This window comes from Oxyura jamaicensis, chromosome 2 (assembly GCF_011077185.1).
Source record: "Oxyura jamaicensis isolate SHBP4307 breed ruddy duck chromosome 2, BPBGC_Ojam_1.0, whole genome shotgun sequence".
Taxonomy (NCBI): domain Eukaryota; kingdom Metazoa; phylum Chordata; class Aves; order Anseriformes; family Anatidae; genus Oxyura; species Oxyura jamaicensis.
The window spans coordinates 82,010,682-82,035,520 of NC_048894.1; the positions used below are offsets into that span (position 1 = coordinate 82,010,682).

At 37.5% G+C, this 24,839-nt stretch overlaps 1 protein-coding gene and 1 long non-coding RNA gene across 6 annotated transcripts in view; both read left to right on the forward strand.

Moving 5' to 3' along the window:
* LOC118162375 overlaps positions 1–24,839 on the forward strand; it is a 924,537-nt gene that overhangs the window by 145,097 nt on the left and 754,601 nt on the right. The gene's annotated exons all lie outside the window — the stretch shown is intronic.
* DNAH5 (dynein axonemal heavy chain 5) overlaps positions 1–24,839 on the forward strand; it is a 153,754-nt gene that overhangs the window by 12,984 nt on the left and 115,931 nt on the right. For 4 of the 5 annotated variants that reach the window (XR_004748425.1, XM_035318487.1, XM_035318486.1 and 1 more), the window contains exons 2-11: positions 9,122–9,256; positions 10,488–10,572; positions 13,568–13,731; positions 14,063–14,284; positions 14,866–15,003; positions 18,073–18,249; positions 18,585–18,698; positions 19,835–19,942; positions 20,646–20,768; positions 22,497–22,712. Coding sequence is in view for 4 of the 5 variants with exons in the window: in XM_035318487.1 (XP_035174378.1) it covers positions 9,122–9,256; positions 10,488–10,572; positions 13,568–13,731; positions 14,063–14,284; positions 14,866–15,003; positions 18,073–18,249; positions 18,585–18,698; positions 19,835–19,942; positions 20,646–20,768; positions 22,497–22,712 (1,482 nt within the window). In the remaining variant the exon portion in view is untranslated. Of the gene's footprint in view, positions 1–3,579; positions 3,967–9,121; positions 9,257–10,487; positions 10,573–13,567; positions 13,732–14,062; positions 14,285–14,865; positions 15,004–18,072; positions 18,250–18,584; positions 18,699–19,834; positions 19,943–20,645; positions 20,769–22,496; positions 22,713–24,839 lie in introns of those variants that run through there. The other variant, XM_035318489.1, reaches the window with a different exon arrangement.

Genomic DNA, 24,839 nt, shown 5'->3' on the forward strand with positions numbered 1-24,839 from the left:
TTCTGCATCCATTATTAGCTGTTGTTCACATTGCTTCACCTTGCCTCATTGCATTTTCCTTTAAGTTTCTGGACTTTAATTCACCTAGATTTTCTTTATATCGGTGTTACTCCAGCTTTCTGGAGGATGCCTTCTTGCTTTTACTTTATCATTTATCTATGTTGGCTTGCTAATGCTTCCTCAGGTGTTTCTGGTAGAAGCTGTGCAGTTGCTCTGCATTTCCAGTGTTCTTAAATAGTTTGCTGGCTACCTACGAGCATTTTATTCTTTTGACTGCTTCTCTTTACCTTCTTTTTTTTTCAGTGGTTCCTCGTTTTGAAGTAGCATGATGGTATTTCCCTAGTGTATGTGGAGACCCCCTGAGGTTTCCTGCTGATACTGTTCCCTATCACAGGCTTGTCTCTGATCACTACTAGCATGTCACAGTCAATAATTCCTTCCTAATCAACCTGTCACCAATATCCTACACTATGTCTATTTTATTTGTGACTACTGAAACTTCACTCTGTTAGGCACTGGTTGGTTGCCTTGTTAAATTGAACACTGAGCTCTTTTACACTGGTGTAGGCTTTTTCATCTTTCCTGTATCATAAATACCTAGACGTATGGTGCGATGTGCCAGTGATACCTTCCTTATGCGAAGTTTCTAGTGCTATTATAGCAATGTCTCCATTCAGAGACCACATTCCAGTTTTCCCCAACATTTTTATAGGATTTCTTGAGCTTAGGTGTAAGCAGGTATGCACTTGTTTTGGTTTCCTGTTTGGTTTTCTATTTCCTTCCTCCTGTTCAAAGGGAAAATACCTTTTCCAGCCTTTTGCTATGATTTCCAATGTGACAGGTGGCAGCCTCTGCTCTATCATGTGCCTTGAAGATGTAGGGTTTCTGGCACTTTATTCAAGCAGATACGTTTGAAACCATGTGCTCTTTAATGCCTGCTAGCTTTTCCTCAGGCTGGGTTTAAAAACAACCCCCTGATCTTCTTTTTCAAGGGTAAGAGCTATAGGTTTTCCTTAACTTGTTTCTTCGACAAGCACTCCCTTCGTTTCAGCTGTGTCCCCATCTTCCAATGAATCTGGACCTTATTTCTCTCCCAGTCTTAACTTACATGTTGAGAATTTATCATCCTCTTTAGTCTGCACTGTATGGGATATTGTGAGCATCTGAGCAGTTCTGGGGACACTTGAAGAACATGAGGTAGAGTATTTTTGCCTTGATCCATACCTTACTCTGACTGAAAATAATGGGCACAATGTCCAAATAACTGGTAATAGAAAAGGGCAGAGAAGGTGTCAGATTCTGTAGCTCATTAAAATGGAAAATAAATTACTTGCATGGTTATTTGAACTAAAATTTTCTGTCCCCAGAATGCTGTCTCTTAATTTGTAACTTTTAAAATTATTTTTTTTACTTTTATCTTTTTAATTAATTATTTAATCTATTTATATAATAGTATATACAATGTAGTATATATTATGTATAATATATATATAACATATATAATATAATAAAAATAATGTAATTAATAAATAAGACCCAAACATCCTGTCTATCTTGGTAAACAGAAGGTTAACTAATGTATTTTACATATTGACATATATCTGTCTATTTATATACTCACTATTTTTGCTATCTTTTTTTTTTTTTTAAATTATTATTTTCCTAGTAGAGCATGAAATAGGCAAGCATAGCCTGGAGATCTAATGTCTTGCATAAAGCAGAACATGGAATTACACTAGGACATGCTACATGGTAGTTAAATTCTTTAAGCAGTGCCATCTTTCACCACAAAAGGCCTGTTGAGCAGGAAGATGACATTATTTACAGCTTAAAACCTTAGTCATCTCCTTTTCCTCATCAAACAAGAAGGTTCAAGGGATTTCTAACTTAGGAGAAATTGCATCTTTCAGCTATGATAGGCTGAAAGCAAAGCAGTAAAAAGAAATCCTTGCCTCAGTCAAAGGTGTTAAAACCTCAGTGTTATTTGATTTTTGAAAGCAGTTCAGGTACCATAAGAAAGTTCACCTTTACCTTTGATTGTTTTCATTATAGTTATATTAAAAAAAATCAGCAGAGGATGATGAGCTTTTCTTTAAGTTCCACTTTCATTCAGGGTAGATTTTCATCTCTGATTTGTAACAGCCAACTCCGTTTGTATTTCAGTTGCCAAATACTGTAATCATGGCCGTATTTGTGGTCTTGTGAAAAAGCAGCATAGAAGTGGCTTTCAACCACTAGATGGCAGCTAACTACTGCCTGTAATTACCCATAAGGACAGAACCTCGTTGGAGCTCCGCAGTACAGCACCATGCAAAAATTCTTGACATAGTGAACTGAACTTGCATAAATTATCAAATAATATGACAACTAAATGTTTTCACCTGAAAACTTTTTACTAATTCAATTGATTATTCAGTTCTTGTTTTTACTACCTGTATTGTGTTGATTTACCCCAAAAAGACATTTTGTAGAGCGTTGAACGTAGTCGTGGCTATCCAGGGATACGTGGCATATTAAAATTATTCTGAGAATGTTGAGTTACAATACAAGATGCACCTTAATGCATATATTACATTATTAAAAAAACAGTGTGGCTTTTACCTCGTAAGGCATCTAGGGAGAAAATGCATTTTTTAAATTACAGGCCTGGTTGGGGATTGCTAATAATATAAATGGAAAAAAAAATTAAAAAAAAGGTTTATTAGAAACTGAAAAAAATCTAAAATTTTGCAAAAAACAAAAAACAACACCACATTTTAGTGTTCTGAAATATATAAAGAATTAACTTGTGTAATATTTACTAGCATGTTTTATTTCTAAGAGGCAGTAAAGGGTTCAGAGAAAACTATGAATGCAATTCTTTTCAGTTTTTCTCTTTCAAACATTCACATATATATATAAAACCAGATTTTATAGTAGTAGGTGGGGAAAATTGTATGGAAAATCAGATAATGTAGGGAAAATGGCTTTTACTCATGAGATTGTAATCAACACTGAGGTTGTCAAGTGATTGTAGATACAATTCACGTGGATATCAGTGGAGGCAAAAATATTTAGGAGCATTCTAAGCCTGAAATAGCTGTAAAAAGCATCTTGTTTTTCTTGTTCCTAATATTGGATCATTAGCTTGTTTCTCTTGGCATTTTCAAGGGGACATCAGATTGGATTCTGTCACTGAAGTTGAAAAAATTGAGGTTATTTTAAAAAGAAAAAAAATGTTCATTGTTGAAGAAAAATTGCTGTATTAAGCAACTATCGCACAACTGAAAAATAACCGAGAGTGAATGTGCTTGTATAAAATACATGAATAGAAACCTGGGTAGTTCAGTAGTTGGTAGGTAATAGCTATTTGAAAGCTGCTTGACAGCTGTTGCTATATATTTAACCAGTCACCTGCGACAGGGAAACAAAGGTGTCTGTTGACATGAGCATTACTTAAGAAGGCTAAACACGAATCAAATAAGCAGCTATTAAATTGACTTTTGCAAATGGTTATGTTGCCCTTGAGCATGATGAATTGTATCGAGTGGTGTTTGTATATAAACAATATCACCTTAACAACACAGGTTGGTAGCAATGATTTTCAACTCCTGATCTGTAGGCAGTAAATTCTGGTGGCTAGAGCCCTCTAGTTTCTCAAGTTGTCCAATTTAGTCTTGAAGTAACTTAAATGCACATTACAGCTGAATTAAGGAAAAAATAGATGCAGAGCTAAGCTTAATAGTTGCTGGCTTTTTAGGTCTTCACTGTATTTTCTAGGTCTTTTTTGGTGTTACTAAAGAAAAGGTATGAAACAAAGATGAACAAAAGGTTGGGGGGAGAGAGAAAAATGATGAATGAAGAAGCTTGCACCACAGTTTAAGGCTTAGTGTTGAAAAATAGTACTTGATGTTTATATCAAATACTACAATGTTCAGAGCTGGAAGAAAGCAACTTTGGAAACAGAGCATTGGCAGAGTTATAAAGGTAAGGAAAACTGAACTTTGGATTAGGTCCAGACTAGTAACCATACAGCGTGAAAAAATGCTTGAATTGAAGGTGGGTGGGTGACAAATATATATTTTTAAATGACATAAATGGATGATGTTCATTTCATAAAATATTCTAATTATACAAAACAATGGATAAACTACTTATTTTAAAGGAAAAAAGCATTTGGGATAGGTATTTATCAGGTGAAGTAGCTTTTTTTTTTTTTTTTTTTGGTGCAACTGGTCTTATAAGTTAATTGGTAGGGTATCAGCCAAGGCTTAGTTGCATGATTCTTTCTGAAAGGCAAGTTTGCACTCAGACATATTTATTCATTTAGTACTGGTACTTATATCTTACCCATATTGTTAGAGTGGTCTGGCAATGGTATAATTTCACAAATGTTACAATGGTACAATGAACAGCTTGTTGCTGGATCTGCCAACAAAACAAGGGTGGGCTCTGCCACCAAGGAAAACTGAAATTTAACTTAACTCTTGTCCTTGTAAAAAGGGAATTGAATTTTGAACGCACATGCATAGTACTGAATAACAATAATAAAGTATAGAGGTCTTTAAGACCCGTAGACGAATCATAAAAGCTGTTTGTTTGAACAAACTATTCTTTTATTAACATAATGTTATAACAAACATTTGAAAGCTCTGCCTGATATTTGACATTTAAGAGTCAGTTGAAGTGACTGCCCTAATTCTGTAGGGTGTGTGCTTTTTGGAGAGGAGATAATGAGATGGTGTCTGCTTGTTGAAAACTCAAGTTGCTTGGAAAGTGTAAGAAAATAGCTTGCAGTTCACTTTTACAGTGAAGTCTGTGAACTATATAAAGCATCTTAGTGTGTTACAGGAGAGACAGGGGACTATTGTGTCGGTTAAATGCATTTCAGATAAGACAGTAAATTGACAATAGACCTCTCATTCTTTTTGACTCTTTTACTATTGAACTTCCCAGTAAATTTCATGTTTCGCTTACCCGTAAGACTTTCATCAGTGTGTGTTGAAACTCAGTGATGCACAATATTCTGACAACAAAATACATTACTTGCTGGATAAACTGTGTTCAGAAACAAGTTTTAACTTGAGCAGCTATGGCTGGCATATTAAATAACATTCATGCTGTTTAGAGTCTGTAGACACATCAGTAACTGCACTCACTCTGTAATGGAGAGGTTGACAATAGTCAAAATGTTTTTTTCTGAGGCTATTGCTTCAAAGGAAAGACCCAAGGCATCTCTGACTTCTGATTTTTTGTTATCTTCTGCTTAAATATATATGCTTATATACTATCATAGTTAGAAGGCTTTTATTTTATTTTTATTTTTATTTTTATTTTTAACTTCTATTTGTTGCTTCACATTGGTGGTGTGATGTTTCTGGGTTTAGTTAAGTGTTAAAATGAACTTAAGAATATCTCCTTTATTCTGCTTAAGGAGCGGATATCTGCTGAAGTATGTTTCTTGTGCTAAACTTTTGGGATTTATTTATTAGGAATTTTAAGGGTTTGTGTAAAATAAATCAAGTTACTATCAAAAAGGACTTCTCAGGTAATTGTTTTAACTTTGGTTTTGCATCTGTTTTGAGACTGTCATGGATTATTTTTTATCTTCTTAGGTAAGGGACAGGGGATGGAGTGGGGGAAAGACCCAACAAACTAAAAGTGGCTGTGCGGCTGTTCTTTGAATGAAGAGCTGAAGTTAAGCTGTACCATTTAAAAATTTGGACAATCCTTCCACATATCTAAGTGAGAATGCACGAGAATGACATTTGTCTTGAGAATGAATGCCAATCCATCTGGATTCCCCTATGCCACTAAACTTTACAAAGCGGCTTTGCTGTATACCCTTGATCAGAATTGCTAGCTGATCCTATTCAGGTTTTGCTCATAAGGGCTACTGCATGTACCAGCTGCTTCTCACATAAATACATAAGCAGTAGCTTATGTTGGTGAGCAGTGCTTTCATCTTTAAACCTTGCTCCTTCAGTGTTCTCTTAGATGACATTTATTTGAATTACATAAACCTGGTTCTTTGAGATTGCCTGTATTTTATGTCCTGCGGAGTTCACTACAGAAGTATGTATCCCTAAACACCATTGTACAAAAACTCCTAGGGCATAACCATACTGTTGTTAGAAGCAAGATGTGAGGGGAGTCAAAGTCAGCACCTTAAAGTTCAAAGAATTTTGAGAACAGATTACTGAATTCACTCACTGAAGTTATGGTCGATACAATAGGACTGAGTCTTTCAGGGCCTGAAATGCACTCCCATTCAAACACAGGGAAGGAAACAAATCTGGAGTAGCAGAAGTTTACTTCTTCCTCCGTATCATTTTGCTCTCTGATGTTTGATCCTTAAAGATGGGATGAAAAAAGTGAAAATGGGGGGAAAAAGGTCAACATTTTCTTGCCGTTCATTCTCTGAGATTCCTCATCCTAAGTAAATAATATCTTTAAAATATTGCAACATATTTGCAAATTATGCAAATCAAAATGGATCTTTTCAGCAGTTTCCAGTCTGTTTTCTGAGTGCTTTTATATATTTAAATGAATGACTTGAAAGCACTGAAATTAAATTTCCTGTACTTTTTCCTGGGGCAGCCTAATCCTAAAAATGAGGTAAAAGTTTCTTCTGATGGCTGCAACAACTGAGAAGTGAGAATTTGTGACTGGGGAACACTTACTCTGGTGAGGAGAAAACATTATTAGAAATAGGCCCCACTTGGAGTACTGCATCCGGGTCTGGGGCCCCCAGCACAAGAAGGATGTGGACTTGTTAGAACGGGTCCAGAGGAGGGCCATGAAGATGCTCAGAGGGCTGGAACACTTCTGGAGCACCTATGAAGAAAGGCTGAGAGAGCTGGGGCTGTTCAACTTGGAGAAGAGAAGGCTCCGGGGTGACCTCATTTTGGCCTTTCAGTACTTAAAAGGGACCTTATAAAGAAGGTGGAGAGCAACTCTTTGCTCAGGCAGATGATGATAGGACAAGGAGTAATGGTTTTAAACTAAAAGAGGAGAGAGATTAGAGGTTAGGAAGAAATTCTTCACTCAGGGGTTGGTGAGGCACTGGAAAAGGTTGCCCAGAGAAGCTGTGGATGCCTTATCCTTGGAGTTGTTCAATGCCAGGTTGGAGGAGGCCGTGAGCAACCTATCTAGCGGGTGGCATCCCTGCCTACGGCAGGGGGGTTGGAACTAGATGATCTTTGAGGTCCTTTCCAACCCGAGACATTCTGATTCTATGACAGCAGATCATCAAGATATGGAAGCATGACAGTAGGGGTTTTCTTGAATTGTGTTGTAAGACTATCAGGAAAAAATGAATGCAACTCGCATTAACTAGAGATATATCCAACAACAATGCAAGAGGCTTCCCAAAGTGTTTTTTTTTTTTTTTTTTTTTTTTTTTTTTTTTTTTTTTTTAAGGTAATTGCACTTTTAAAGTTTCGTGGTTGCATAGACATCAGATACTGTATAATTCTAGGTGAACAGCTATACACAACAGATAGCAGATATGATATAGGACTTTAGAGATTGCAACTAAAGGGTTAGAAAATATTAAAAGAACTGAAGCAAAGCTGAGGACGTGATTGGCTAGCTGTGAGGTTTCTTATACTTTCAGCCTATATAAACAGCCACTTGTAGGAGGAATGGTGGCTATGAACATATCAAAAGCCACCTGTATGTAGGAGGGAACTGATGACCTATGTAAGATCAATACTTTGTGCTGCAATATATCTGGAGCTCTGTGCTAGAATCATAGCAGAGTACATAAAGTAGTCTCACTGTAGTTTAAGCAAAATCAAAACACATTTATTTATTTATTTTTTTTTCTGAATTACATAGAAACTATCTAATTGGCATAGTGGCTATTTTTTTTTCATGCTAAAGATCCATTGCCAGTTGTGCTCGAATTGTTGAAACAACAAAGCTCATCAGTTTTAACGATTATGGCACTACTTTCTAGTGTGAAGCTGATTCAGCCAAAAAAAGTTGGTTTTTGCATATCTAATTAGTAGTAAAATTTCTACCGTTCTGAGAAGGTGTAGGACAGGCCAGTCATGTGATGACATTCCACTTGTGGAAAAGTGGAGACAATGTTAGAGAATGGCAGAGCTAAAACGGCATGAAGTATATATATACAAATTAATCTGCTACTCCATTCTTCAGGCATATTTGCATAAAGAACGCAATTTGTGAGTTTGTCTTTAACATGGAAAAACATTTCCAGTACAATCAGCATTTATGCAGACATGCTGGTAATTATGAGTTTACCAAATATTTGAAAATTCCTTCAGGAAGAAGCAAAGAAATTTACATAAGGGTATAAAGTATATTATGCAGGTCCTATTGGCTCTGCAGAAGCTTGTGGATAAATCACTCGTGCATACTTTATAGAGTTACTAGATTTTTTGTAGTCACAGAGGAAATAAAGATTGAATTTACCACCAGTGAAATATAATTCTAAATTTCTTTTGAAAATGAAATGATATTAAATCTTGTAATCCGCAAGCACAATAGACGCAGTAACTACTCCAGAAGGCTATTTTGTCTGTAATGTAATGAGGTGTATTACATATGGGAATTCAATTTAATTAGAAGAGTAGGCATACTGCTTGAAGAATAGTATAATAGCAATAGTTAAGCACATTTATAAACACTTGAGTACCTTGAGGCTTGTTGCTTGATTTACTTCTCATTATATTAAAGAGATAATGTATGAAATCTTAGCTTCCTCCAGCAGCATTTGTCTGTGCTGGAGAATGCTTACAATATCTTCCACAAATAACAAAGACTGAGTCAAAGTCTTGTGCTGATTTGATGGTCAAATGTGAATAGACTGAAAAGCCAGAACTAATAACTTCAGTTGTTGAAGATGACTTGCACGATGATGGAGCTGTATATATAAAGCATTTTTATTTTATTTTTTTTCCTAGAGAGACTTCCAGCAAACGAATAACACCATATAAAAAGCAGGTGTTGGAAATTTTATGCCTTAAAAACGTAAACCACAAATATGGAAGACTGCAATACCCTTCATTTTATTTTATTTTTTTTTAAATGCATTCCAAAATTTGCTTTATATTTGTCTTCAAAATTGATTTTTTTTTGAAATTTTTGTTGTTCACTTTGTGTTTTATAACAGCAAAAGCTAAAGGAGGAAAGGGAGGCTAAACGTGCTCGGCTGGATGACAGACATGATTACTTACTGGAGACCGTTGCCACTTGTGTGAATCTTGACAAAGCAGAAGTAGAAGATGCTATTCTTGATGGTAACCAGGTAATATGATTAATTTGATAAATGAAGCTTATAGGTTGCTTTAGAACTGATGCTACCATCAAATTCTTATTGAGATAGTTGAGATAGTTGTCAGACTTTGTGGTTTCACAGACTCAAAAGAGTCATCTTCATACACACTCGACTGAATGCTGCTGTTTCCATTAGGCTGCCACATGCATTTGTGAGACTATATTGTGAGATTAGGAAATTAAATCAGCTAGAAACTACTTGAAAAAATAGAGTGACTAGTGATCCCACCAAGTCCGTGAGGGTTAGTGTTGCCTATGTAAGCACTTAGAAATAAGTATTTTGAGGAAAGGATACAACACAAAATGATGGTAAGTATTATATGCAATGGAGATGCATTTTGTGATTTGAAAATAAATCACAATTTTTTAAAACTTAAGTTTTAAAACTGAGGCATTCTCATTTCAGTGCTAATATATTGAGAAACTGGAGAAAGACCAGTGAAAGACTACCAAGATGGTCAGGAGCAAAGGGCATGTTAAGTATAAGAGGAAGAGTAAGTGAGGGGCAGTCAAGTATTAGCCTGCAATTGCTTAAAGAGTAGTTGCGAAGATGACAGCTGAACCATTCTTAGCAGTGGCAGATGACATAACAAGGGGCAATAGCCACAATTTACAGATTACACATTAAGAGACACTTCTTTACCAGAAGGGTAAAGCAGCATGGGAATAAGTTACTCAAGAGGATGCTACTGTTGGCAAAAGATGAGGTTAGTCCAGTGATCTCCCAGAGGCCCCTTCCAACATATCTGTGATTCTGTATGAAACAGGAAAACGAGCTGTGCAGAACGCTGTCACACAGGTTAAAACACAGAGCTTGTTTCAGCCTTCACTGAGGTGCTGCTGCACTTCAGTTAATGAAGAAATGCACTGTGCCCTCAGTTTGAGAGATGATGTGCAGTAAGTGGTTTCAGTAAATTGGAACATGGCCTGCTATATTCAGTTCTATTCAGCATGGAGAAAATGAAATGTTTAAATTAAGTAGTATGTGCCACTAAACGGAAAAAAAAGAAAAAAAAAAGTTTTTTTTTTTTTTTTTTTTTTTTTTCCTATTGGAAGGCAGTAACAGGTCCTGGTGTAATTTTAGTACTGAACAAGGATAATTTGATGTGTATTTATCAGGACTTTTTGTCAAAAATCTGAGCACATTAAACTTTTCATAGTGTGTATGCCAGGCATAAACAATTCAACATGATCTCAAACAGATAGAACGCATTGACAAATTCTTGGCACCTGGAGGTCTGCGCCATCTGATGTTCTACTATCAAGATGTGGAGACAAATGATACAGGTAAGGCAACTTAGGGTTTCCTGCAACATACTGTAGTTCTGCTAAGTAAACGTGCAAAGAAATAACGTATGGTCAAGTTTATTTTATTAGCTGGGGCTTAAGGCAAGTCAGGTTAGGTCATCTTTGCTCAAGAAGTGAGGACTGATTAAATTTCTGAAGCTTGTTAGTGCACTTTTGCATATTGTTAGTATTCAACAGCAAGGTACTTCCTTGCAAATCCAGCAGCTCTTGCCTGAGGGGTTGAAAAATGGTTTTTGGTAGTTAAAGCACAACTTTCGCACAAGGCTAACAGTAACGGGTGCTCTGCCCCCTCCCTTCCAGTCACACAATCAATTCACCCTGGAAGCCCTCCCCATTTCTTGGCACATGACCATCCGCTCCAGTAGTCCTGTGATATGACAGACCAGCTCTAGGAGGCCCCTGTCTGGGGTCACAAGGCCATTACCCCAGAAGTCCTCTCCTTCACTTCTGTTCATATCCCCTTCCCTTCCCCAGGGTTCTCAATTTTACCACACTTCTGGGGGAAGCCTCCTTCTCACCTGCTGTGGAAGTAACTTGTGATTCCTGTGTTGAGGACATCGTTTCTCTGTAGTTTCTGTCCGAGAGCCTCCAGTGTTGCTCCCATTGGGACCAGCCAGGGGTCTTCTGCTGGTGTTCCCATTATGACCATGGCAGCCTGAGAGATGTCTGATCACATTTTTGCAAAATTTTGAGTGTAACTTTTAATGCACAGCTTAACAGCTTCTAGAATCCTTTTCAGTAACAGCACGTCTTTCCTAAAGAGATAGCAGAGTCTACTCTAGCTCGATACATCATGGGAATGCCCTGAAAACAGATGACTGTTTTTGGTCTGGCTTCTGTAATTACTAAGTTAATACTGTGCAAGTTTGTGTTTATTGGCAATAAATCAAATTAATAAAAGTCTGAGTCAATACTGTTTTGCTGGTGACAGAGCCCTTGATGTACTTGAGGAAAACAAAAAAAGAGACTTCTTCAGGAGACGGGAAGGAGGAAGGTGATGCTAAGAAAAGGAGGGGAGGGGACACATGGGTGGCCATGTGATCCAAAATGGAGATCTCTCGGTGTGGTGGTTTTACTCAGGTGGGCAGCCGAGCTCCACCACAGCCTATCTCTCACTTCCCCTCCTCAAAAGGAGAGGGGGAGAAAATACAATGGAAAGGGCTCAACGGTTGAGATAAGGATGGGGAGATTGCTCAACAGTTATCATGATGGGCAAAACATACTCAGAGTAGGGAGATAGTAAAATTTATTGCCCATTACTAACAAGCTAGAGAAGTGAGAAATAAAGGAAAGAATCAAAAAACACCTTCTCCCCATCCACCCTCTTCTACCTCCTCCCCCTGAGCGGCGCAGAGGAACAGGGAATGGGGGCTGTGGTCAGTCTACAGCACTTTGTCTCCTCTGCATCTTCTCGGTCACTCTTCCCCTGCTCCCCGTGGGGTCCCTCCCACAGGATGCTGTCCTTTCCAAACTGAGCCTGCGGGGGCTTCCCAGAGGCAGCAGTTCTTCAAGAACTGCTCCCACACAGCTCCATACCACAGGGTCCATCCTCCAGGAGCAAACTCCTCCAGCACAGGTGCCCCACGGGCGGCAGCCCCCCCCAGACCCCCTGCTCCTGTGTGGGCTCCTCTCCACAGGCGGCAGCTCCAGCCTGGGGCCTGCTTCATCGGGGGCTCCTCCACAGGATGCAGCGTGGAGATCTGCTCCATGTGGGACCCATGGGCTGCAGGGGGACAGCCTGCTCCACCAGGGGCCTCTCCACAGGCCACAGGAGACTTCTGCTCCAGTGCCTGGAGCACCTCTCCCCCTCTTTTCTTCACTGACCTGGGTGCCTGCAAGGCTGTTTCTCACTCCTCTCTCTCTCCCAGCTGCTATTCCCCAGCAGGTTTTTTCCCCCTTTTCTTAAATATGCTCTTACAGAGGCACAAACAACTTCACTTATTGGCCTAAAACCTCACTTATTGGCCTGGCTCTGGCCAGTGGCAGGGCCCATATCTAATATGGGGCAGCTTCTGGATTCTTCTCACAGAAGCCACCCCTGTGGCCCCCTGCTACCAAAACCTTACCACATAAATCCACTACACTGGGGCTGATGGGCATGTGACTGAACAAAAAAGGGGTAATAGCGCTGTCACTTTTTGCCTTGGTTGGATGTTGTTCTTTATTTACTGATATAAACTACTATATATATATTTTTTTTATCTTTTTATTGTTGCAGTGGTTCACTGAGAAGTAAGCATGTGTGCATGCATGTGCGTGCATTCATTTTTCTCTGAGAAATTTTTCATTTTTCCATTAAAACTATTAATGAAAAATGAATATAGCCAAAACAAAAACAATACACAATTTAAGAGCGTTATTTTTCCTCCAAAGATATTGCTGCTTCTTGGTGACTCTTTACAAATGTTATCAATAGCATAAACCTCTGAGCAGCATATTCATGTTTCGGGAAGAAGAAAGGAAAGGAAAGCCCTAAAGCCCTTTGTAGACTCATCATCTTTGTGCCTCCCCAAAGAATCTGCTATGGCCTGTCTTTCCTTGTTTCCTGAAACACTCTGCTTCTATTTTACTGCGTATTAGACTTAGGTGTTCATGTTTGTAAGGAAAGACAGTTAGTTGATAATGGTTCCTTTGAGGTGAACTGCATTTGCATTTTTTTTTTAAGCAATAGAACATTACCTGCAACTACATAATAAGGCTGAATTGACCCTGAACGTTTTTTTTAGAAGGAACAGGAAACGAGTAAATGAATAGAAAAGGCTTTTGATATGAAAATGGTAAAATTAGATGAAATAATTCTTATGTTGCTGTTAGGACTGTGGGTGCTGTGTACCTTCCTTGAGAAGTCGCATGGGGAACCTCTAGGGGACTGGGACTCATGGATACACAAATGGTTGACTGTTTGTTTAGGAAGCTTTTCTTTGAATAAATCACATCAGTGTTTTTTAAATATTTGTTTTATTTCAACCTACAGAACATTTTAGCTTTCCAGGAGTAGGAATCAACTCTCATTTGACAAAGAAGAAGAAAGCTAAAGTGTTTGTGACAGAGGGAAAAGAAGTTGCTTTAACTGGTGTATGTGTTTTCTTCATTAGATCTAGTCTTTTGAAAGCCATTACAACTGAGAATATCTATCAGGTAAGAGTCAGTGACTGCTGTTTAGTATGCATAATCTTATTGAAAATTCACTTTCATCTCGGAGTATTTACTATCAGCACATGATAGTAAATAGATTGACAGCGTTTGACATGGTGAAATGAGCAAAAGAATGGAGTTTGGCCAAATTAAATACAGGACAACGAAAGGAGGGAAATAGAAAAGTGACACTGTCCAGTGGCAGCAACTCCAAGTATATCATTGTGAAGCAATGATGACAAAAAGTAATTAGTCAACACCTAAGTATCAAGTATAAATACATGATGGCAAAATTTTCTTTTCAATTTAAATATTTATTGCATGTCTTTTACAGGAAGTAAATTTTAGTATGATGGACGTAGGTCGAGATGGCCTACTTGAAAGCGTTGAGCAGTTGCTATCAGAAGTCTTCATTCCAGCCTTACGGAATACTGACTATGGCTGGCTTGAACTTGGTGAACCTCAACAAGCTTCCAGTATTAAGCAGGAGTTTCTTGCTTCCCTTGAAGCATTTGTTACTGTGCTCTCAGGAACTCAGCAAAGTCTGCTAGAAAAGGTAGTATGTTAAAGTAGCAACTAGCAATCCAGCTAGCTGTGGAATGTCTCTTTGCCTGAACTTTTTGAATTTACTGTTTTGTAGAATACTTTTGCGTGTAGAATACAAATTGCTTTTGTTAAGTTTCTAAATACTGTTTGTTGTCATCAGTAACTTGTTATACATTGATCTGTGGCTTTAAGGTCTGTGAAAGTTTGTAGTTTTAACAATTCTGCAGCTGCTTCTGATATTGTTTGTTTTGGTGCTAGTTCTTTTGAGCTATTCACTTCTTGGCTCTGGTATTTTTGGCCTTTCTTAAAGAAAACCAAGAATGATTAATGTACAACCAACAGTTACTTCAACTGTTGATTTCTATTTTTTATTTATTAAGGAAATGACATGAGAGCACAGCTGCTAGGTTGAAGAGTTCTTCAGATTCTGAAGTGCAGTTCTGGACTGAAACCAGAATTTAAACAAATTTAAATTGAAGTGGGAATATGAAGTCAGATACCCCAAGTAGGGAAATCAGTCACTATGTAAATTTCTTGGTTTATTTGTCACAAAAATTTCAGCACTTTTTTTTTTTTTTTTTTAACTTGTAGATTGATCTGAAGAAATGTGAAACATATGATCTGAAAAATCTCAAAGGACCTTCAGATTATCTGATGGTTGCTAACAACATAGGCAGTCTTGAGAGAATAGAAGTCTGCATGAAAGGATGGATCAAACAGCTTGAACAGGTGATGTACACTGCAGAAGTATGAAATATGAACACATTTGCATATTGGCAGGTTGAATTTAATCCTGCTGCTACCTTCCTATAAAGGTAGATGTGATTGATCCCTATGTCTTAGGTTACTGTTAGCATGTTTTATGTGCTAAATTCGAAGATTACAGAGAGCTTTTTCCATCCACTTTTAAATGGAGTGTACACGTGTATTTGGAAGCTTAGTTCCCTGTTACTGCTTAATTGCCTCATCCACACTGATGGAGCATCTTCATGTGGTTAGAAATACTGTAAGGTTGTAAGGTCAGTGTACTTGTTTTAAGTACAAATAAAATTAAAAAGTATGGATCAGATTTGTAACTGCAATTTTTTATCTCAGAAGCAGGTCCTCTATAGATGGATATAGACTATGGCTAGAGCCTCTACAGACATTGGTCTTAAAGTCCTTTTCACCAAAAAAAATGAAACTATCAATTGAGATTCATTTGCAATATATTCAAGGTAAAATATAGAAGCTGAGGGAAACGTTCTGTGATGTTTATTGTTGTGGTTTAACCTGGCCAGCAGCTAAACACCACACAGCCATTTGCTCACCCTCCCCCCTCCCTCTCTGGAGTGGGGGAGAGAAATGGGAAAGTGAAGCCTGTGAGTTAAGATAGTTTATTAAGACAGGAAAATAATAATAATAATAACAATAGTACTAGTAATAATAATGTGTATGAAACAAGTGATGCACAAAGCAGTTGCTCACCACCCCCTGACCGATGCCCAGCCTATTCCTGAGCAGCCGCCCCCCCACCCCGGCTAGCCACCCCTATATATTGTTCAGCATGCCGTCAGATGGTATGGAATACCCCTTTGGCCAGTTTGGGTCAGCTGTCCTGGGTCTGTCCCCTCCCAGCTCTTGCTGCACCCCCAGCCTGCCCGCTGGCAGGACAGAGCGAGGAGCTGAAAAGTCCTTGGCTTGGTGTAAGCACTGCTCTGCAGCAATTAAAACATCAGCATGTTATCAGCACTCTTCTCATCCTAATCCAAAACATAGCACCCTACCTAGTAGGAGGAAAATTAACTCTGTCCTAACTGAAATCAGGACATTTATAAAGGCAGACATTAAGGAACAGGACAGCATGATTAACTTCTAAATTTGGAAAATGGAAACGTAGTTGCTACCTTATTCTCTGTTCTGCATGTAGAAATTCTTACCAAGATTTTATCAGAGAAGTATGTTTATTTTCAAATTAGGAAATCATGGAGGACATTTCTGTATTTATTAAGGTCTATGCCTCTTAAAAGGAAGGACTTTAAGAAAAAAAACAACACAAATCTCTTGAATTTATAAGCTGAAACTGGTGGGTAGAATGTATCACAGTGAACTGTACTTCTATCAAAAGAGTTGTGGTCAACAGCTCAGTGTCCGAGTACAGATCAATGATAAGTGGTGTTTCTCAGGGGTCAGTACTGGGACCAGTACATCTTTGTCAGTGACATGGACAGGGGGATCAAGCGCACCCTCAGCTAGTTTTCCAGTCACACCAAGCTGCGTGGTGTGTGTAGTCAACATGCTGGAGGGAAGGGTTGCCATCTAGAGAGACCTGGAAAGGCTTGAGAGGTGGGCCTGTGCGAACCTCATGAGGTTCAACAAGGCCAAGTGCCAGGTCATGCACCTGGGTCAAGGCAATCCCAAGCAGATCACTATCTATATTTAAGTTGATAATATCTTATTAGTATAGACTAATTTTTTCCCACATTGTCTGGTTCTCCAAGGGCCTTGAATCTGCATTTCCTCTCTGGAGCATGGCTTCAACCTTTATAAAAAAATTATTGTGAGTATTGTTATGATTGGGTTGAACTGAGGGTTCTTTTAAACCAATGACATCTCTTTGACAATGGGCAAAAGCTGATACTGGTGAAGAGTAGAAAAGCAGAGTAAGGCAGTACCTCCCATCAGTTTTCTTCCAGCCTCTAACGATTTATAATTCAGAGATTTTATGAGCTATTTTATTTTATTTTATTTTATTTTATTTCAGTAACCTTCTGTGGTTTTCTTTTCCACATAAACTTCTGCAGTCTCCCCTACAACTTGTACAGGAAACATAACAATGTGGCCAGAAATTATTTCAACCCATGTTACAGAGCTGAGAGAGAAAAGCTGTCCCCACTGAGATGATCAAAGGGATAAAGAAGCCTCCAAACTAGTTTTAAATATACCTGAATGTATCTTAATCTTCAAAATCTTGAGTGATACATTTCAAAATAGTAGAAGGAGTTGTTTTGCCATTACCATTTCAAAATTGTTTTTAATATTAATTCACTACATTCATGATTAAAGTTTTCACATTCAGCATTGTTACAGATTTGCAGTGCATTCTTCTATGTGTTGTGACTCAAGTGTTGTAAAATATTAGGTAGAATCAGCTAGTAAAATTTTTCACTGAATCAAAAATCTTACAAAAAATATGCTTATCAAAAAACTGTTGAGAAGCAAACTCGAACAATTTTAACTTCAGTATATTCTAAAGTAGCTGGTTACTTGTAGTTGGATACCCACTGGAGAAAGATCACAGTGATTATGCTCCTTCCTATTCATACTTCTACACGTACTGTGAGTTCCATCCGTCCATATTGTGTAAGGGAAAATATTCTGGCTATGGCTACATTATGGTCACTGAAGTGAGTATCTCTACTTCATAATCTACTCTTGGAATAAGTAGGCTGCTAGAAAAGATTCGCTTTATCCAAGAAAACAAAAAGTAGAAAACAGTGATTCCTAGTGGATGTAACGAAAGCAAAAAGAACACTTTGATACAGTGAATGCTATTCTTAGTGGTCAAAGTCATACTTCAAAAAATGATTTGCAGCTTATTTGCAGAAAATGTCTATAACAGCATTCCTGAGATATTCCCTCTTGGACTCAAACCAAAAAAGGCCAAGCAAAATTAAAGATGGATCATGTGAGATGGTGAGTGAGTGAGATAGTTTATCATAGGAGTTAACACTGACAGTTAAATTATGAATAAATCCATGCTATCCACGCAGATAAAAAATATTAGCATCAGTCACTAATATTACTCTATGATAAAAGATTCTTGCAGAAAATAACCAATTGAGGAGGGAAGCTGATGACCTTGGACCACGAGCAGAGCTTGATTACTGGAAGAGAAGACTTTCTAAATTCAGTTACCTTATGGACCAGCTGAAGAGCCCAGACATGAAGGCAGTGCTTGGAGTACTCACTGCTGCCAAATCCAAACTGCTGAAGGTTGCTATTTTGAATTATGACAGATGTAGAGAATAGAAATTCTCTGTGTAGCCTACTTCATTTTGGTAATGTATAAAACATTGATGGTGGGCAAAATATTGAAGTATCTTTGACTTCTGTTTTTTTCTGCCTTGCACATTCCCCACTTTGAGTAGGTAAAGTTTAAATCTAGTTTAATTTTTTTGGGAATCCCCTTTGTCCAAAGTACAAGATGTGTGCTTTCAAAGTAATTAAAAGGTTAATGACAAAAAAGGGTGATCTCAAAACTGCTTAGTCAAAACAGTATTTCTGAAATGTGTTTTTTATTATCAATATTTTCAATTTTCTGTTCTTAGAATTGGCGAGTGTTGGATATTCGCATCACAAATGCAGTAAATGAAGCTAAAGATAATGTGAAATACCTCTACTCTCTGGAAAAATGTTGTGACCCATTATACAATACTGACCCTGTAAGCAAGACTTCTCAAATCTTAATGTAAATCTCCTGAGACAACTTGTAGTGTATAGGATCAGTTTGGAAATGACATGATGAAACTGGATTCTGTGCTTTGGGAGGAAGTGAAAAATTTGAAAATTAGAAAAAAAATGGAGAAAGTGAACAGAGCGATATGCTGAAGACAAAGGATGGGCTTTTCTCTTTGTGGTGGTAGCCAGGTCATGCTTAGACTTTTATAAGGCAATTTACCGCTTCTTGTTTTAGGAAATACAAATATGGCTAAACATTAATATATAAATATAAATCACCTTCTCATGCTTTAGGAACAGAGTGATACAAGTATAATGTAGCAAATATGGAGTAATGAGTAATATGGAGTAGGAAGGATTCTCTTATCCCATTAACTGCTAAAGTCATTGGCAAATGGTTGCTTTTACTAAAACTGGTTTTGTAACTGGCAGTGTGTCTTGCTAGTCAGAGAAATACAGTGAATAGTCCTGAAAACTCAAAGCTTTGACTGTCCATCTTTTTCTTTCTCTGTACTTCTTCCCAGAGTGAAATTGCTTCCAAACAGTGCTCTGGGTAACCCTGGTATGGTTCATGTTGCAGTCTGTTTACCTTTACTGGACAGTGATAAAACTGTGTTTTCTTTTAGTGTTTCCCAGTCCAATATTTGAGTCTCACTTATGAAACATTAGCATGATAAAGATTTGGGTAGTGAGAAACAAACAAAAAAAGCATTGCCTCCCCATCCCTCACTCCTGTTCTTCCCATGTTCAACCTCACCCCTCCATTCTGCACTCCTCTACCTCCCCGAGCAGCGCAGGGGCTAGGGCATGGTGCTGGGGTGTAAAAACATACTTTTAGTGAAAGTAACAGTAATTTGGAAGAGGCTTTTGTCTCTATCAAATTTATCTCACTGACCAGAGTTCTTTCAAGCCAAGCCTCTAGCAAAATTGTTTTCCCAAAATTGGGCTGTAGAGCTTGGATATTGAAATATGACTAGATGTTTTAAAGGACAAGCCCAGGGAAACAGAGGCAGAAATGTTAGAAATATTGTGTTAGTAACGCACCTGGATACAGTTTTCGAGTTAAAGTAAGATAATGAAAGTATTGAGATAAGTTTGGAGACTGTGTGTTCCTTTACAGGTGTCCATGGTGGATGCTATTCCAGGGCTTATAAATGCAATTAAAATGATTCAGAGTATCTCTCAGTATTACAATACCTCTGAAAAGATATCCTCGCTGTTTGTAAAGGTAGGTGCAAAGTAATGTATTGTTTTTGGTTGAGTGAGACAGAATATGCAAAGAGAATAAGAAATTTAAGTCATCATTTTGGTCAGTTTTATGCTGTTCTTTGAATGGATAAAGAATTGGGAATAGTGACAAAGCTTCTCCAAAGTTAGAAGTTATTTTACTAGAAATAACTAGGAATTGTAAGACTTTTTCAGACTTCTTGAAGATCATGGTTAATTTAAACCATGACATGCACATATCTGAGGAGCTTTTTTATTAGAATGATTTTTGCCTACAGTGAACCGTGCTTTGCAAAAGCAGTTATATTAATAGAGCCCTTAAATCTTTTTAAGATTTCATAAAGAAGGAACAGAGGTTGGAAGGACAACTTGTTCTTTTATTATTATAGTCTCATGGGCCCTTGTTTTTTCCTTTTCTTTCAGAAGGTCCAAAGTCTTGTGACCGTAGTCTGTGTCATTTCAAGGTTGATAAAAGGTGTTTAGGCTTAGGATTAGTGCAGTTAATCAACAGCACTTTGGCAGTGTAATAGTCTGCAGGCCATATGCTGCAAGGAACATGGTCTATGTGTCTAGTATTTGGTATTGCTATTTTGGAGGTCTTAGGCTAGTGGAATTAGAGGTATGGAATGAGATCGAAAGAAGGGTAAGATGTGCTTTGTCTTGCAGCAGTTTTTTTTTTTTCACAAGGTTAAAATTGCTTATAGGTGACTAATCAGATGATCACAGCATGTAAATCTTATATCACAAATAATGATACTGCCACCATCTGGAGTCAACCTCAGGAGACTGTTATGGAAAAGCTTTTTGCAGCCATTCGGCTTAAACAGGTATGTGCAAAGAACATCTGAAAAACAGAATATAAGGTGAGATTTCAGCGGGCATGATAAATAGTGGAGTATGTATTTTATACAAGGAAGGAATGTTATAATGAAGGAAAATGAAGCAACTGAAAAACACCCTTTGACACTGGGTTGTTTTTATTAGAGCTAATGAAGAATTTAGTCTAGTGTCTGATGAACTTCAGTATTTCCATCCTTACCCTAACTTAACTAAGCTTCTTATATGACAATTGCTTGGATTTTCATGTCTGAGTTTCCCTAGAAAGTTTCTTATGTGTTTATGATAGAAATGAAAACAGAGGGTCTCACTGAGCCAAATATATTCTGAAGGTATCTGGACAAACTATATCTTTAGAAAAGGCAGTTTCTAAACTGTGAATAACTGAGAAGAATTTGGCTGTTCACATTGCCTAGACTTGTTAGGAAGACACGCTTTTTTTTTTTTTTTAATATATACAATTCCATGATCATTTTGTGACTTTTATTTTTCCCCACACAGGATCCTAGGAGAATTTTTAGAACATAGGATCATAGAATAATTTACATTGGAAGGGTCCTCAGGAGTCATCTTGTCCAATCTCTTATTCAGAGCTAAAGCAGAGGCAGCTGTGAGTTCAAACCTAGTTGCCCAGGGCTTTATTCAGTTCTGCCTTGAAATTTTTCAAGGATGGAGACCGCACACCTGCTGCTGCTTGACTGTCCTTAGGATAAAGGATTTTCTCCTTACCATCCAGTCAGAATACCTTCTGTTTTAGTTTACTTGCACTATAAGGCTCATCTTAGGTTTTCTCTGTTATTACTTTTTCATTTCTTAATAATCATGTGTGCCTAGAGGAACAAAACTTTATCCTGACACCTTTTGAAGAAACAAATCTTTCAGAGTTACCGCACAAATTAGTGTAAATGTACATGGCAGCTTCTTACCATCAGGAACAATCAGTAAACTTGTGTATTTCTATAAATGTATAACAAAATTCTCAGCTGCAACATTAAAATATGTTGAAGGATTAGGTTTTTATTTGAGTCTTACCGAGTGTAAAAGCTTTCATAAAATCAATTTAGGAAACTCTGGGCCCTTTGTATTAATACCTATGCATATGGTTATTGATATGTATATGTGATAGAAAATAATGAAGCTAGTATTTTGAGGTGAACTACTCCTGAAAGACACCATCCCAAGGAAATCTGTTGCCTATGTAATGTGACTTTGAGAAGAATTTAATTTGAACATGTTTGAAGTAAGGTTTGTGGCCAGTTAACAAAGCAGAAAGAAAAATGGAAACTGCAATAGAGCAGCATTTTAACTTTAGAAGGGTTTTATTCTGAAAAGTAATTTCAGATAATCTGAAATCTGTTTACCCAATAAAAGTGCTCAGTGCACAAACATTATTTCGAATTTCCGAAAACTGAAATCTGGGTTGTCATCTTAGATGTTCAGTGGACCCATTTTTCAAGCCCTGCTATAAAATGAAGGGAAGAAAATTTCACACTAGCTAAGGATGAAATGTACATATATTTGTGCATATATGTGCAATTTATTCATTTGATGAAATGCGTGACCCCATAATGGTATTGTTCATAATTGTTTATTGATCAAACTTCTACTTGCTACTGAGTCAGAGGGGATCATATCTGTCTGCACAACTTTTGTTATATCTTATGGCGATGTTTTTTATTCCATGCTCAACATTCTTCTTTGAAATTCTTTATTTTTAGGAGTATCAAAATTGCTATCACAATATGAAAGAAAAACTGGAGCAAAATCCAGCTGAAAGACAGTTTGATTTTAGTGAGATGTATATCTTTGGAAAATTTGAAAGCTTTCATCGACGTCTGGTAAAGATAATAGACGTTTTCAATACTATGAAAACCTACTCGGTTCTACAGGAGTCTAAGATAGAGGGTTTGGAAGGAATGATCACAAAATATGAGGTACACAGTAACTTTTGGATATCCTTTCAGTCTGACTTGAAAATGAAACATTAAATAATTAGGAAAACTAGAAAGCATTTATCAAGGGAAAAAATAGCTCTGCAAACTGTGCTAAAATGACTGGGAAATAGCTAATGTTGCAAGTGTGTGACCACTGGGGGAGAGAGTAGATGATGAAAAGGAGCAGGTGGCCATGTGAAGGAGCTGTGTTAAAATCAAAGTTGATTGAAAAATGAACTAAATGTGAGGACTTTGTAACAGGTGTCATGGTTTTGCATTATGATCAGTAGAAAAAATGAGATGTCCAAATTTTTTCTCTTTAAAAATGTTCTGTGAGTTATGAAAGTGTACTGTGACCGCTCGATCTCTTGCCCACTGTTCAAAGGGGCATCTGGTCAGGGCCTGTCACAAAGGACAGTTCCATTGCTCTGCTGGTTGATGCTGTAGCCAGATTATCCTTGCAGATTGGAGTGAAAACAACCCCCCAGTTCCATTTCTGTAATGAATACAAGTAAATAAGTACTAGTTTACTTTCTTCAAATAAGTTATTTCGAGTAAAGAAGAAAAAAAAAAAAAAACAACACACAAAAACCAAACCACCTTGATTTGATTGAACCAAACCACCTTGATTGAACCAAACCACCAAACCAGATTTATTTCATTACATTAGGGAAATAGCTTTATTCCAGCAAAGCAGATTAATAGATTTACTTAAAATCTGTACTCATCTAGAGTACTGTCGATGACTTTGCATTTCAAGAGAGGAAAAGAGAGTCAACTCACAGATGTCTGTTTTTGGGGTGGAGGATGGAGAGAAATGAGGTAGCGGGTTTGCTCTGGAAAGCTCTCCAAGTTTAGGCTTTTCCTTCTGTACCAGTTTAATCCCTTGCTTGTTTTATTACTACTTTTGGTTTCTTTCATGGCTATTTTATTTAGTAGGAGGGAGACTTGAACAACAAAGTGCTCTTCTAAGAATTTCAACTACATTTATGCTAAATTTATGTTCTTTTCTTCTTCCATATCTGATAAGATTACTATGATGATGATGATTATTTTAAATAGTAAGTACAGTCTTCCCTGCTTTTTCTGAGCCTGACTTAATTTATTTTATATCTTAGTGCAGTGTCATGATAATTATGGCGCTTACAAATACTAAAATAAATCAAAATTGTTCAATGTATGGAGCTTGTAGACTGCTTTTAGAGATCACACTATACAGTGGTAGAAAAATGTGGCATTATAATTTGCTTATCCCTGTCCTCTTCCTTTTTTATGGCCACAAATAAATTACTTTGCTGATGTAGTTAAATAACCATAGGGTAAAATATGAGCATTCCATTGTGCATCCCAATTTGATTCAATCCATTTTGCAGTCCAGGGTTTTGATTCTTTTATAGTCTTCTGAGAAGAAACCTAGGTGCAACTGGAAGGAGAGCTTGGCCCAAGGACTGTTCCAAATAGGTTGGATGAATGTGGACTGCTCTAAAAGTTGTTCCCTTCCTTTGTTAGCTGCTCTCTAAAGCTGGGCCAAGAGACTTCTCTGCAACCCTGGTTGCTGAGAATTATCAGATCATGCTATGAAGATACTGTTTTGGTAGGTTGGAACACAGGCATCTCATCTATTTGGGGCTTTTTCAGTTGAGAAGCCACATGTGACTGTTAGCCCACTGTGATGCAGTCTGCAAACTCTACCCAGGTATGCCACATCACTGACTGCAGCACTCAGGTCCTAAAATAAGAGCTTTTTGTGAAGTCTTTTTTGAGGGCGTGTAAGGGGAGGTGGGGTGTAAGGGGAGGGTGTAAGGGGAGGATTAAGCATGTTTATGTAGAAGGTAGTACATGGAAGGTTGTAGATAGTACACGTAAAGGATAGAAAGTGATTGTACTTTTTTAATGGTGGCAAAGTTGAAGTACTGAAGTATTTGACGTGGATTGTAGCTGTAGTTAAGTGACTGATTAAGTAACTTGAAAAAATTGTATAGTTGGAAGTTTGCAGTTCTTCATGCTTTACCACATAGTCACTATCTAGGATTTGCATGTTTGTAGATGAAAGCATAGGATTTTTCTTTACAGGCAAGTAACAAAATGAAGTTCAGTTGGCTTATAATAAAGTGGTGGAAGTCTGCT